We start from the raw sequence: 16,120 nt of genomic DNA, 5'->3' as shown, positions 1-16,120 counted from the left end.
TCTCCAATCGTTCCAAAAATACCTTTAACCTTTTCTTTTAATCTAGAGTACAAGGAGTCTTCAGGAAGTTAATGGAAAATGAATTTTATGAAAAACATCTATTCTTGCATTTCCATTTTTTGCACCAAAATAAGTTTATTTTCATTCTATTTTCCCAAGAGCTCACATGATAAAGGACAGCGTGGGCCGGCGCTGTGGCAATGCGTGTTAAAGCCCTGGCCTGAAGTGTCGACATCCGATATCGGTGCCCGTTGAAGTCCCGGCTGCTCTTCTTCCAATCCAGCTCTCTGCTATGGCCTGGGAGAGCAGTGGAGGATGGCCCAAGTCCTTGGGCCCCTGTACCTCCCTGGGAGACCAGGAAGAAGCTCCTGGCTTCACAGCAGCACATCTCTGGCCATTGCGGCCATCTAGGGAGTGAACCAGTGGATGGACGATCTCTCTCTCTCTCTCTCTCTCTCTACCTCTCTCTGTAACTCTGGCTTTCAAATAAATAAAATAAATCTTTTAAAAAAATGACAGTGCATAGCACTGAATTGTTCTCTCTCTTCTGTCTTTAAGCAAGAACAGTCTTTCCAACTCTTTCTACTAAGTGAGGATTGAAATACCAGTATCTACCTTACAAAGTTGGTGGGAGAGGGCACCTAACGACGGCCAGCACCATGGACTCCCCCACTGCCTCCACGGCATCCAGCAGCCTGATCTCTGTTGTGCTTGTTGGTGGGACAGGGCACCTAATGATGCCCAGTACCATGGACTCCCTCCAGGCCCCCACAACACCAAGCAGCCTGCTCTCTCTTGTACTTGTTGGTGGGAGAGGGTACATAACAACGCCCAGTGCAGGACGGACCAAGTGCTTGGGCCCTGCACCCACACGGAAGACCGGGGAAGGTGCCTGGGTCCTGGCTTGGGTCAGCGCAGCGCACCAGCTGTGGCAGCCATTTAGGGGGTGAACCAATGGAGGGAGGACCCTTCTCTCTGTCTCTCTCACTTACTAACTCTGCTCATCAAAAAAAAAAAAAAAAAAAAAGGAAAGAACAAGAACACAACTCAGAACCCACACACTCAGGGGAGGAGCAGGAGAAAGAGACCCCGTTCATGATCCATGCCACAAGACACAAAGCCCTTTGCCTGTCACAGCCAAAACACTGGGAACACAGGACAGAACGAGACAGGGTCCTTGTGCCACACACCTTCTAAAGGATGGCACCTGGCTAATGCTTAGGAAACCCATGTCACACATCAGGGCTCGGGCTCCTGACTCCAGCTTCCTTCCAGGAAGACCCTGGGAAGCAGTGGTGATGGCTCAAATAACTGGGTTCTTGCCACCAATGTCAGAGACCTGGATTGAGTTCCTGATTCCTAGTTTCAGCCCTGGGGCCATTTTGGGCATTGTGAGATAGAACTAGAAATTGGGAAATCCCTCTTCTCTTCTCTCCTTTCCTCTCATCTCCTCTCCTCTCCACTTCTCCCCTCCCCTCCCCTCCCCTCCCCGAATCCCCCCTCCCGCTCCCCCTCTCCCTCTCCCTTTCTCTCTCTCATTTGCCTTTCAAATAAGATGAAAATAAATTATAATTAAATGCCTGTGATAGTGATCTGTGCTAGACTTGATGTCTATATAGGTAACATTCACACACACATACATACATATCCCAAGAGTAAATAAATAAATAAATTCTTACTCATAAGACCCAAAACTCTAAAATGACTAGAGAAAAGCAGAGGGAAAGGTCCATGCCATTTGTCTGAGCAGTAATTTCTTGGATGTGACCCCAAAGGCGTAGGCAACAAAAACAAAAATAAAACATATGAGATTGCATACAAGAAAATCCTTCTACAAGCAAAGGAAACAAGCTACAGTTCTCTCAGTAGAGAACCAACCCACACACTGAGAGATGATACTTGAAATCATTTATCAGGTGAGGGGCTACTATCTTAATACAAAAACTCAAATGAATCAGTAAGAAGAAAACAGCCCCTGAATGGACATACAAGTAACATACAAGAACCATCACCAATTATCACAAAAATGCATATTAAAATCGCAACAGAGAGCCCAGTATTGTGACACAGCGGGTAAGCTGCCGCCTGAGAGGCTGACATCCTACACGGGCACTGGTTTTGTCCCACTCACTTCACTTCCAATCCAGCTCTCTGCTAATGACCTGGGAAAAGCAGTGGAGGATGGCCCACGTGTATGGGCCCTGCATCCAGGAGCTCCTGGCTACTGGCTTTGGTCTGGCACAGCTCTGGCCATTGCAGCCATCTGGGGAGCAAACCAGCAGATGAAAGAGCCCTCTCTCTGTCCCTCCCTCTCTCTTGCAACTCTAACTTTCAAATAAACATATTAATCTATAAAATAGATAAATAAAAATAAAACCATGTAAGTCACTCCACCAGACTGCCTATTACCAAAAGACTCAGGCCACAGGCACACTTCTCAAGGGAACGTCAGTCAGTACAGCATGTTGAAAACAATCATGGAGGGTCCCTAAAAGCTAAAAACAACTCAAACTCTCCCACGACCCCACCAGTCCACATCCAGATTTATGTACATGTGCATGTAAGGTGTATATGCACATGCATGTATTATGTGTGATATCTGTATGTGACATGTATATGTGTGATATGTATGTGTACATGTATGCGATGTGTACAAGTGAATGTAATGTGTGCATATGGTATATACACGAATACATATATCTATATGGTAGAGCCATGTCTTCACTCACATGTCCACTGCAGCACTGCTCACCACGGTCAAGAAAACAGAAACACATGAATGCCCCTTGGCAGGTGAACAGACAAGGAATGGTAGCTGCAGCATACCTAGGAATACTGGACCCAAAACACCCACAGGAGGCTCTGTCATTTACAGCATGTTCATGGAGACAAAAGTCATGCACTGTATATGAGGACTCCAAAGTCCTTAAAACACAGGATTGAAATGTTCTTACTGGGTCTGGTGTTACAGCACAGGGGGTTAAGTCACCCCCTATGTCCCCAGCACCCAATGTGAACACCAGTTCAAGTATTGGCTACTCTACTTCTGATACAGTTCTCTGCTAACGTGCCTGGAAAAGGAGCAGTGATGGCCCAAGCTTGGGCCCCTGACATACACACTGGAAACCTAGATGGTGTTCCAGGTTCCTGACTTCTGCCAGGCACAGTCCCAGCCATTGTGGCTATTTGGGGAGTGAACCAGCAGATGCAAGATTTTTCTTCTCTCCCTCTCTGTGTGTCTGTCTGTGTGTGTGTGTGTATGCGCAAACGCGTCCCCTTGTGTGTCTCCCTCACCCCACAACCATAACTGCCCTTCAAGTAAATAAATATATCTTTAAAAAAAAACAAAAAACAAAAAAAGGGCAGGGCATGGGAAGAAATACCAGACAGCTGATCTGTCTCCACCCCATGAGAACACAGCAAGAAGATGGCCGCCCTCACCAGGAACCCAACCATGCTAGCACCTGGGTCAGACTTGCAATGCTGAGAACCTTCAGAAAATCAGAGCCTGTGGTCGGGCCAGACCAAGTGTGGGGTTTGTTACAGCAGCCTGAGCTGACTAACACACCCTAAGGCCTCCAGAAGAGCACGTGACCACCTGACACACCTAACCCATGAACTCATGTCCCCACACCGCCAGACCTGGTGCTTCAGAAGATACAATTCCCATTGCCCCCGGCTCCATCTCCTTACTGGCATCACTACTGTGGGTCCACCGACACAGCAAGTACACTTGGGGGGAAAAATCACAACATTCCACTCCCTTAGGACGACCACCTAGCAAATCAGGACAAGATGGTCAAGAGTGGAAATTGAGATATTGTCTCTTTAATGTGCCTGCAGTAAGCCATGCTGCTAACAAAGTGCCGGGGTGAGGTCTTGGATGGGCGAGTCACATGGCCGGTGGCAGGCGTAGTGGAGAGCTGACTAAAACGCACACCTGGGAGCAGGTGAGCTCTCAGAAATGAGGAAGCTGCTTACCGTTACTCAGGTCCTGCAGGAGACCCTCCTGGCAGGAGAAGTCCAGGCTCACTTTCATGGTGACAGTGAAGGTGGCTGCCTGCCCAGGCTACAGGGGAAACTGGGTGACGGTTCTTCCAGCTTCCAGCTAAGGAAGTCATCATACAGTTTCTCTGCAATGATAACAACAATAATGATGTTGATGGTGATAGCAGAGCAGAGGCACAATGAGACTGACACCAACCCAGCTGGGAAATTCTGGCACACGCTCAAAACAAACACGAGAAGCATTCAAGATGTCAGAGAGCAAAAAGTCCCAGGAAAAGTCCTGAATCAGAAGAGGCCGTGAGGCACAAAGAGGAGGGAGAATGCATCAGGCACGGGCCCCCCGCCAGGCCACCATCCCTCCTGGGGAGCTGTGGGACCTGCGGATGAAATGAAGGCCTGTGGCTCTGGCAAGTGAAGCTAAGTTTCCCCACTGTGAACATTTTCTGTATTGTACTGCTGTGAGGGAAACAGACCCATGTTAAGCAGGGACACCACTTCAGAGAAAGAAATCCAGAATCAGAAACACACAGCTAAGAGCAGAGCCTCAGGCGGGGCCAGCAAGGAAGCGGCCTTGGGCCTGGAGCACCGTGCAGAATGGTAATCCTCAGAGCTGAGGTTTGTCCACAGACATCATAGGGGGATGGCCACTGCATCTGGGGCTGGTGCAGAGGCTGCCCATGGTGACCTCTGCAGAGAATAGGGGTCATCATCACTGAGAGCAAGGCACCCTCTGGAATGACAGGAAGAGACACAGGGGACACCCAGTGTGGCCTGGAAGCAGCCATCCCTCCTTCATTAGCAACTGGGAGTGAGGTGTCAGACAGCCAACCAACGCCCAGTATTCTCTGCAGCCAGCACACCTGGGAAAACTGACAACCTCCAATGGCTGCGCCACAAGGTCCCCTTCCAACTCTGCTCCACTGAGAAGCTCCCAGCCCCACTGCCCTCCTGCTCACAGGGGCAAGCACAGATGCTGCACAGCCCTGAGCAGTGAGGTCCAGTGTTTGGCCAGCCAGCACAGCAACACACACACAAGAATCACATGAAGGTGGGTTGGTCATGGCTCCCGGGCAGTGCACTGCAGAGCCCAGCGTCCAGGTATGCAGCACCAGGAAACCTTCCCAGAGAGACTTGAGGGGAGGAGGAGAAGCCAGGGATGGTTAGTAGGAGGAAGATTCTGGACTTGTGCTGTGTCCAGCACGGTCTCGGTAAGTGGCACAGCTTAACAGATGTCACGCTCAAAACCGCCTTCACACACCGGTTTTGTGGTCTGCCTCCTGTGTAGCTGCAGCACCTGGGGACTTCAGATGTTCACAGCAGTTCTTCTTGGTAGGCACGGCACCGCCCTAGCCCACAAAGATCACTGAAGCCTTGTGTGTGTTCCTACTCTCCAGTCTGCACCGCAGCCCTGAGGTCCAAACTACCCTGGGACACTTGATCTGGGTGCTGTACCAGCTCGAGTCAGAAGTTATGCCATTCCTCCCGCACCACGGATGGGACCGAGACCCTCCAGCGACCTAGGAAGTCTACAAACATGTTACGTGGATTTTAATGAACTCCACAACTCCACTTTTTTGCCACTGTATCAGCCGCCCAGTTCACATAGCCGGGGGTAGACAGGATGCTCAGGCAGGCCCTGAGCGAGCGTACCTGCAGCGGGAGGAGCGCACACACTGAGGGGCCTCAGGAGGGCAGTTCAGCCCCACATGCCTCCAGCTCTCCTCCACCAGCACAGCCTGCTGCCTCTGTGGAGAGGGCCAGACCCACTGTCTCCACAGCGGGGTCCCACCTGTCCTCCACAGGCTGCTTTCCTGTGGGCCTTGCCCCCCCAACACACATACACACAACCCTTCCATGCCCCGACAACTAGGACACTATATCCAAGGGACTCAATCTTCTACCAATCAATCAATCAATGGAAGGCATCAGCCCCAACCATTGAGACCCAGTACCTGCCTGGAGAGGCAGGTAACATGAGGGTTAGGAGCACCTACTTCAGGGCAGGGCACCTGGGCTCACCTACCAGCCCTGCCTACATGTCCTAGGTGAGCCACCAAACTTCTGTGACTGTCAGTTTAGCAATCTGTAAGATGGGCTGTCATGCCAGGTCAACGAGGTAATGGAAGCCAAGTGCTTAGAACACAAACCGGAATAGAACAGCACTTGGCCAGTGTTAGTGATTCCTCCCGTGCCTCAAAAACCCCTCTCTCCTTGTCCTAAGTCAGTAGTCCCTCCCCAGGGCCACGTGAGCATGAGCTAGCCCTGCAGAGTGTGGGACCCTGGCCAGCAGTCAGCAGGCACACTCTAGCACTAGCTGCCACCAGAGTTCTGCCTCTCCAGCCATGAACAGGACCTGGCACGGGGGAGCAGACAATAGTGACAATAGCATGGGCCAAGTCATGGTGTTCAGTTTATAATTTGGTTTATAATTAGAACAGTTGGAAACAAGTGACAAGGGAAAAAATCTAGGATGCCAAACTGAATTTACAATGTAATTTCAAATGCATTAAAGTACTCAAGTAGAAAAAAATGAAAATATATCTGTACACCAATATTAGTTTGCTTTGAGTCAGCAGATCACGGGTAGTTTCAAATGGTTTTGTATTTTTTGAATTTTCTACAATGAGCTTTTATCGTGCTTTTATAAAGAAATACACACAAGGATACTTCAAGAAGTTCACAGAAAATAGAATTAAAGGCTAAGTTTATTTTGATGCCAAAAAAATGAAATGCGTGCATATGAGGAACCTTCAAAATGTTCATGAGGAATGTACATTATGAATAAAGCATGCATGGATTTCAAAAGTGTCTGGCACCAAAATAAATTACTTTTAGTTGTGTTCTTCCATGAGCTTTGGGAAGCCCCCTTGAGCCTGCCCGCGCACACACACACACACACACACACACAAACGCATATTTGTATAAACCTGCGCTAACAGCTCTCTAAGTCTAGGCCCCTGTCCCCCTAACCTGGTTTCATGCAGGGAGAAGCCTGTGGGTCCAGCCTGCACATCCACTTACAAGACCAACCACACCAAGGCCTGTGGCCCACCCAACAAAGAAAGGTGGGTGTGAGCCAATGCAGATGCCCTCATGGTGCCCCACGCTACAGCAGGGCACTAATGTTTCCTGGTGACAGGAGCAGCAAATCACAGGCACTGTGTGTCCCCAAGTCCGAGGCTTGTCTCAGCCAACTGAATAAAATTTCCTGGGGCAGCGGATTAACTCTGTGGCAGCCATGCCCATTGGCAGGCAATCAGAAGCCTACAAAGAGTTTGGCCAGGCTAAGGAAAAACTAGCCCGCCTACACTAATTAGGTGAGTTCTGCCTCTCCACACCACTATTGCGCTCCCTTGGCAAGGCAGGGACCATCCGGAGGGACTATCCAGCAGGAACAGCCCCAGGCAAGCAGGGCAGGAATTGGAGCAACTGCCTAGTGAGCGGCTTCCCAACAGAGACGCTCCATCCCAAGTCATAAAAGAGCCGATTACAGGTCGGCACAATGGCTGACTAGGCTAATCCTCCACCTGCGGCGCTGGCACAGCAGGTTCTAGTTCCGGTTGGGGCGCCGGATTCTGTCCCGGTTGCTCCTCTTCCAGTCCAGCTCTCTGTTGTGGCCCGCGAGTGCAGCAGAGCATGGCCCAGGTACTTGGGCCCTGCACCCGCATGAGAAACCAGGAAGAAGCACCTGGCTCCTGGCTTTGGTTGACATAATGTGCCTGCCATAGCAGCCACTTGGGGAGTGAACCAATGGAAAAAGGAAGACCTTTCTCTCTCTCTCTCTCTCTCACTGTCTAACTCTGCTTGTAAAAAAAAAAAAAAAGGAGCTGAATACAGCACAGAGTTCCAGCAATTTGCCCAAAGCCAAGCAGCTGGGAAGTCACTGAACCAGGAGTCTGCATGGCAATGGGCTCCTTCTGCCTATCTGAGGCCCTGAACAGAGACGGAGTGAACTCCAAAGTGGAGGCTGCATACAAGGGAACTTCATGGAGGGCATGCAGAAAACAACACAGAACACTCAAGCACGGGTGCTCTTGCGTGCGCCGACCTGAGTGTGCAGCCCAGCTTTGCCCTTCAGCAGCTCTCGGGACAGGGAGGGCTGTGAGTCCTCTGTCAGCCAAGATGCCCTGTACTCAGAGGAGGTGATAATGGAGTCCGCATGATGGTAACAGGAAGCAAGGCGAAGACTTAGCACAGCAACACGGCACCCAGAAACATGCTAGGATGACAGATGAAAAGCCCAGGCCCCAGTGAGGTTTGCTTCTCGCATTCCACACTGCCCGTTTCACTCGTGCAAGGAGCATTGAGTGCACAGCCGCTGAGGAGCCTCATGGCAGGCACGAGGCAAGGTTCTGAGGACAAGGAGACCAGGAAGATGAGACCCATGCCCTCGAGAGGGGTGGGGACAGGTCTCTGACTGCACAGTGGAAGCCCCCAACATAGACCAGATGGAGATGAGGCTCCTGTGAATCTGAGTAATGTGTAAATATCACCACCACTGCATCATAGAGAACGGGGACAGTAACTGCCTGCTGAATTCACTACCCACATCTGGGGGCACAGAACTAAAGGAAGACTCATTGCCCAGTGGCTTGAACTGCTGGGTCCCAGACTTGGCGGCTGCCCATCTAGCCTATCAGAAGTCCATAACTAGTGGGCCAGAGGGCTACATGTTACAACCAGCTACAGCACTCTCCTCACCTGTCTAGAGGGTTTTCCTTCCTCAAAAGTGCTTCACTGGAGAGAGGAACTCTGGGGCTGAGGCCACAGAGCCCTAGGGTCAGGGGGGATGAGAGGCAGTGGTGTGTGGCGGAGAAGGGAGGTGCAAGGAACATCAACCCTGACTGTAGCTGACCTGCAGGAGGCACCTGCCAACTACAACCCCAAAGGAAGGGGAGGAGCAGTCAGCAAACGTGGGCTCAGTGCTAAGTGCTGTCACCGAAACACCACGAGCCAGGCAGCTGGTGTCTGTGCGTGCTCCCCTGAGCAGGTACCTGCTAAGATCAGTGTATATATTTTCTCCCTGACTAATGCATGGGCTCTGCTCCCCATCCCATCTTAGGGAGGGCACCAAGTCCACACAGCATCCAGCACTCTGTGGTCCAACCCTGACCGCAAGCCTGTGAAACGGTGCCATTCTTTCAAGTATAATTCTTTTCGTGAGTGTGGTACACCGAGATCCCAGGATAACCGCCTGGGAATCTGGCAGCCAGTGGTCTCCGAGCTGCAGGGCCAGGCATCCTGCTTTCTCCTGCCCTTCTGCCCTGCTCACTTAGCTCCCATCTGTACTCCCAACCAGCGGAACTTAGCAAGCCCCACAGCGTGCGCCTAAAGGCCTTCCACTTTCTCTTGAGATCAAACTTCTCCATCATGACCCTGGGAAGAAAGCCATTGCCATCTGGCGCACAGTGGCAGCAGGCTGGAGGGCTCTTAGTCAATCAGCAGTTTCCAGGTCCTTCTAGGAGACACATCCAGACATCCACTCACTGTGGCAAGTGGTGTGGAGCAGGAAAACATAGGATGTATAACAAGAGCTCCATTCCATTAGGTGAGCGGGTCTGACTCCTACACCCCACTGGGAGTCCCCCAGCAGGGTTTATGTCCTAAGCACATGCCTGGTGTGGCGACTGGCATGTAAACATGGTGCACATACGTTCAACTGTTGCCAAGTGAGCTGAGCAACTCTGCAACAGAGGACAAGCAGACCATGTAAGGCTGGAGAGGTGGAATTCATTCCGCTGGATGGGGAAGCTAAGCATTCGGGAAGGGACACATGGCCTGGGCTGTGGAGAGGACAGAACTGGACATGCACAGAGGACAGCCAGGAATGCGTGGAGCCCAGCAAGCAGTGAGTGCAGAGGCCTGGAGCCTAGTGGCACAGAGGTGGGTCCGACTCATCCTGCAGTCTCCAGGGCACAGGCATCACCAGCAGTGGGAGGCACTCACTGTGGGCTCACCCAGCAAAAGATGAACAGCTGATGGCAAAGGACAGACACCCGAACAGGCAGAGGCAGTAATGGTGGGGAAGGGAAGCGGAGCACCTAACCCCTCCCTGGACAGCCCGCCCTGTCCCTCTGCTTGCACAGGACATCCTGCACCTGCCCCTCTACAGCTTCGGCACCACATCCTCAGCCACATGAGGACACAGATCACAGTCCCTGAAGCACAGTGGGCACCAGGGGAGAACAGAGGCAGAAATGTGGGCAGGGAGCCTCTGAATGTTGGCTAAGAAACTGAGTAGAGGAAAACGATTTTAAAATGTTCAAGAAAGGTGGAGGCCTGCGCTGTGGCATGGCAGGCTAAGCCTCCACCAGCGACGTCAGTATCTCATATAGGCACCCATTCGAGTCCCAGCTGTTCCACTTCTGATTCAGCTCCCTGCTGATTGCCTGGCAAAGCAGCAAAGGATGGCCCAAGTGCTTGGGTCCCTGCCACCCATGTGGGAGACCCAGAAGAAGCGGCTGTCTCCTGGCTTCAGTTTGGTTCAGTTCTGGCCGTTGTGACCCTCTGGAGAGTGAACCAGCAGATGAAATATTTCTCTCTCACTCTCTCACTCTGCCTTTCAAATAAATAAAATAAAATAAATGTTTTAAAAAAAAAAAGAAGCCGGCGCCGTGGCTCAATAGGCTAATCCTCCACCTTGTGGCGCCGGCACACCGGGTTCTAGTCCCGATTGGGGAGCCGGATTCTGTCCCGGTTGCCCCTCTTCCAGGCCAGCTCTCTGCTATGGCCAGGGAGTGCAGTGGAGGATGGCCCAGGTGCTTGGGCCCTGCACCCCATGGGAGACCAGGAAAAGCACCTGGATCCTGGCTCCTGCCATCAGATCAGCGCGGTGCGCCGGCTGCAGCGGCGGCCATTGGAGGGTGAACCAACGGCAAAAGGAAGACCTTTCTCTCTCTGTCTCTCTCTCTCACTGTCCACTCTGCCTGTCAAAAAAAAAAATAAATAAATAAATAAAAAAAAAGAGTTCTAGGGGCCGGCCCTGTGGCATAGTGGGTAAAGCTGTTGCCTGCAGTGCAGGCATCCCATATGGCTACCAGTTCAAGTCCTGGCTGCTCCTCTGCCAATCTAGCTCCCTGCTAATGCACATGGGAAAGCAGGAGAGGATGGCCTACATGCTTCGGCCCCTGCACCACATGGGAAACCTGGATGGAGTTCCAGGTTCCTGGCTTCAACCTGGCCAAGCCCTGGCCATTACAGCCATTTGGGGAGTGAACCAGAAGATGGAAGATCTCTTTCTTTGTCTTTCCCCTCTCTTTGTAACTCAGCCTTTAAAGTAAATAAATGCAATCTTTGTAAAGTAGATGATAGAGAGAAGACAGACAGAGAGAGAGAGAGAGACAAACAGACAGATATACAGATCAATATGACCTGAATATCTATGATGTCTCCCAGACACCAGCATACCTCAGGGCAGCATACCTCAGCTCTTGTCCCCACTCACAGCAGTGGTGACACAGCAGTCACTCTTCAGACACTCTGGGGAATTACTCATTCTGGAATTACTGCATGAGGGGAAGACTGGATCCCAGTGAGTATCAGGGAGCACATTAAGTCTCCAGTAGTCAAATTGTTCAGGCCAAGTCAGGCAGCTGGTCACTAGCAGACAATGCAGCAACAGCAACATCCAGGAGAGGGAAAGCAAACCCTGAGGAATCAGAGGAGTGTAAGGGGCTGGGCTGTCCACCACACACACGTGCAGCAGGAACAGTGTATGAGAAGAGGTATGGAAACTGCTGCCTGGTCTATGACCCACCCAGGCACAAGGACAGAATGTCAATCACACTCCAGTTCTCACACACGCAACCCTGGGAGGCCAGCATGAGGACACTCAGACACCGAACACTCTGCTTATGTTGTAGGAAACTTGTGCCTTACGGGAAGTGTGCAAGATACAGGGAGTGCCACACTCAGGGACCACCTGATGACAAACAACCAAAGCCTTTATGGCTAACACACAGCACGCAGCAGCGGGCAGGCCAGTGAGCAGTCTCTGTGGCTGCAGTGTCATGGAAAGCTACACAGCTCAGGTACCAGATTCAAGACCAGGCCCTGCCTCGCAGGAGGCCCTTCCTGTTTGTTTCTGTGCTAACAGACAGAATGAGGAAAGCACCTTCTCAAAATCCCACAGAGGGTCGTGCTGCCAGAGGGAACAGGAGAAACAGAAGTCAACTGTGGGGTGCACGTCATTCATTCTCCCCCTGAGAAAAGTAGTGTCAGCATCTTAACACCGAGTAGCACTGGATGACGATGCAGGGACTGCTCAGCTCTGCCTGTGGTTGCCGGCTTCTCCCTGCACCCGGCCTGAGCTCCAGCATCCGTGGGAAAAGACGCAGCCCAAGAAGCTCGGCCCAATCAAAACCTGCATGAATCTTCAATTATGCTGGCATGGAGTCAGCACTTCTTGTTGAAGAAAAAAGACATCCAGGAGTGTGTGGGGGTGTGACTACATATGTGCATGTGTCTGCATGTGTGCACACCCTCGCACACGTGCATGACAGGACATTTGTAGGAAAGCTTAAACAAACAGTAGAATTTCTGAATCTGGGACTATTTAAGCATGAGTGAGAATTGACATCTTCATAAGTCTACAAAGGATGACTTGTTGCACTGAATTATAAGTAAAGGGTTAAATCGCTAGACAAACCTGGTCCTGAAATGCGGTGCAGTGTAACAGCTCATCTCCCTGGAAGGAATGTGTACACACGGAGACAAAAGACTCCACTAAAAGACTATGGAAACTCAGAGTAGAGTGTGGTAAAGTGGCAGGAGAGAACACCAGCAGCCTATTTGTATAAACAGACAATGTCATGCCTGAGAAAGAACTTCAGAGACCAATTCATTTCACATAGCTACAAAGAAAAGAAAATAGCTTGGAATCAATTTAACCAAGGATGTTCAATATCTGGGAATCACAAAACATTAAAGAATGAAATAGAAGAGAACACCAAAAAAAAAAAATGAGCAGCTTCTGCACTGCCAAAGAGACACTCAGCAAAGTGAAGAGGCAAACTAACAGTTGCAAAGCATGCAACTTTCAAGAAACTCATCACTAGCAAAACAAACCACCCACTCATAAATGGGCAAGGGACTTCAACAGGCTAAATATTTCAAGGAAGGAAATCTAAATGGCCAACAAACATATGCAGAAATGCTCAGGATCACTAGCCATCAGGGAAATGCAAATCGATACTGCAACAGCCTTGAGGATGTGGGGGAAGAGGCACCCTCATCCACTGCTGGTCAGATTATAAACTGGTATCGCCACTGTGGAAGACAGTATGGAGATAAGTCAGAAATTTGAATGCAGACGTACTGTATGAGCCAGCCATTCCACCCCTGGAAATATACCCAAGAGAAATGAAATCAGCATACAAAAAAACTTATCCCTGACCCCATATTTACTACTGCTTACTTCACACTAGTAAAGATATGCAATCAGCCAACATGCCCATCACCTGAACACTGAATAAAGACATTATGGGAACAGACACCATCCACACATATGCATACTGCATAACCTGCCAATTGTGCATCCTACTGCAATAAGCAAGGGCCTGTGAAATCCTCTCTGTCTACACAACGACGTCTTTTCCTTCAATATGTTCCCAGTAGTGGGTACATCCACACAGCTTTCCATTTTGACAGGACTAATTTCACATGGGACACTGGATTAGTACACAGAATACAGACATCAGATCCATGAACCCAATTTTACCTGCAAAAAGTAGAACAGCAAAGTATATCTTAAGAAACTGCAAGGAGGAAAAAGATTCAAATGGAAATCCACCCAACGGCATAGAAAACATCACAACAGACATTCAGTGAGACCAAACTACAATGCTTGAAAACTCAGTCAACCTGACCAAACGTTGATCCACAGGAAACAGGGGAAAAAGGAGAACAGACTCAAGCGACTTGACAAAAGAAATGACAGAGAGGACGTCACTACCAACCTTATTAAAATAATAATCCAAAAACACTATGGAAAAAACACTGCACAAGGACTTGGTCAACCTAGATAGAGTGGATTGACTCACAGAAAGATGCAAACCACTAAAACTGAATACAGTGAAACAAGAAACTCTGAATACACTTCTAATTTGCAAAGAGACTGTAGCAGCAGGGAAAGCGAAACAAACAAACAAAACAAAATAGATGAAAAAAGTCCGGGACCAGATGGCTCCACCGGTGAGAACTCATATGGAAAAGACAATGAAAATCCGTGATTCGCAAACCCTTTCAAAAAAGAGATGAAAAGGAAAAGTCTTCCAGTTCCTTCCACCAGACCAGCCTTATCCCAACATCCAACACAAACACATCATAAGGAAAACGCCACACACATATCCGTCATGGATGTGTCTGTCACATGCCTCAACAAAATATTACCAGACGCCATCCAGAAGCACAACCAAAGCTTAGCACACTGTGCACAACTGGCAGTTACTCCGGAAATGAAATGGTGGCTACCCTACAAAATCAATCTATCCCAGAACAGAACACACATGGGGGAAGCCCACAAAGTATCCCGATAAACACAGAAAACCTAGTTCACAAATTGTCCATGACTCTTGCAATACTAAAACACAAATCATCACATCAGGAACGGAACGTACACCTCGGCCTGACAAGGCTCTTTCATGGAAAGCCCACAGAGCGCGAACATCACACCCAACGCGAGGAACCCGAAACTGGCCTCCTAGACCAGGAAACAGACACGCACTTTCGCTCTCCTTCCTCCCATCAACAGTCTCTGACGTCTAGAGCAGGGCGGCTGGGCCCTCCAAAAGCAAACAGACGGGAACGCGGGGCCGTTCCGGGAGGAGACCGAGCCACCTCTGCTCTCGCCCAGCTGCTCGCACCCTGGGGACCCTTCCAGACCGTCCGCACAGCACGAAGGCGACCCCACCCACGCCTTCGGGACCCAAGAGCAACAGTACGCTGGCAGCCAGACCCCCAGCGGGAAACCGAAACAGCCGCGCGTCACTCACCTCCAAGGGGGGTCCGATCTGCTGGCTGGACAGAGGTTAGCGAAGGCCGTGGCTTCCGGAAGGGGCCAAAGAGGAGAAAAGCGCCTGGGAAACGGCGCGGAAGCCTCAGACACACAGCCTCTCCTGATCCGGCCTGACCCTGGAGCCGCTGGGTCTCCCTCAGGCTTGGCCAGCAGCGTCGAAAATAGCTCCTCTCCACCCGGCTTGTGCAGGCTCTGGGGCTAGAGCAGACACTCAGCGCTGACACTGAGCGGAGCACCGCGAACCAGTCAGCGGAGGGCGTGCGGGTGCACTTCCGGGTCACAGCGCCAGGCGCAGGCGCACTCCCCACGGGCCGTCACCATGGCACCACAGGACGCACCTGCACAATGCTGCCTCCAGCTTCTGACGCCCCAGGGCCGCTTCCAGTCCCGCCTCTCCAGGCTGTGACCAGGGACGCAGACGCCGATGGCCCAGGTTCTCTGGACCCCAGCTCCCTGCCTCGTGGGAGTCCTCAATGGAGCTCCTGCCTCCTGCCTCCTGCCTGGCCCAGCGCTGGCCGTTCATTGCAGCCACTTGGGGAGAGAAGCAGTGCAGGGGGCATCGCCAGCACTCACTCTGATTGTCCATCTGGGGGTTCACCTTTGAGGTGGCTACAAAAGCTGCGACTGGGACGGAAGCCAGGGACTGAAGCAGAAGCCAGGGACTTTAGCTGGCGCTCCATTCTGGTTTCAGGGGCCTAAGTGCTTGGGCCGTCTCCCTCTGCTTTCCTAGGCAAGTTTGCAGATAGCTGGATCCCATTCGAACGGCTTCTGAGAGTGTCGGCACTGTGAGGCAGTAGGTAAAGCCACTGCCTAGAGTGCCAGCATCCTTTATGGGCGCCGGTTCGAGTAAGGCTGCTCCACTTCCAATGCAGCTCTCTGATGTGGTCTGCGAAAGCAGCGGAAGATGCTCCAAGTCCTTGTGCCTCTACACCCAGGAGGAGATCCCGACGAGGCTCCTGGCTCCTGGCATCAGACACTCTCAGCTCCACCCATGGAGCCAACTGGGTAATGGACCAGCAGATGGAAGACTTCTCTCGCTCTCTCGCTCTCTCTTGCTCTCTCTCCCTCGCTCTCACTCTTTTCCACCCTCCCTCTCTC

The 16,120-nt window shown here is 51.1% G+C and overlaps 1 protein-coding gene across 3 annotated transcripts in view; it reads right to left on the bottom strand.

The window, feature by feature from the left end:
* The window catches only part of LOC103346407 (trafficking protein particle complex subunit 9), a 122,692-nt gene that overhangs the window by 90,131 nt on the left and 16,441 nt on the right, over nucleotides 1–16,120 (bottom strand). For 2 of the 3 annotated variants that reach the window (XM_089321779.1, XM_089321777.1), the window contains exon 2: nucleotides 3,982–4,133. In XM_089321779.1, the coding sequence (XP_089177905.1) occupies nucleotides 3,982–4,039 (58 nt within the window). In that variant the 5' untranslated portion in view covers nucleotides 4,040–4,133. Of the gene's footprint in view, nucleotides 1–3,981; nucleotides 4,134–14,999; nucleotides 15,310–16,120 lie in introns of those variants that run through there. The other variant, XM_089321780.1, reaches the window with a different exon arrangement.

This window comes from Oryctolagus cuniculus, chromosome 19, assembly GCF_051225735.1.
Source record: "Oryctolagus cuniculus isolate XC-2025 breed Fujian yellow rabbit chromosome 19, ASM5122573v1, whole genome shotgun sequence".
NCBI classification, from domain to species: domain Eukaryota; kingdom Metazoa; phylum Chordata; class Mammalia; order Lagomorpha; family Leporidae; genus Oryctolagus; species Oryctolagus cuniculus.
This window is presented reverse-complemented; position numbering and strand designations above follow the sequence as displayed.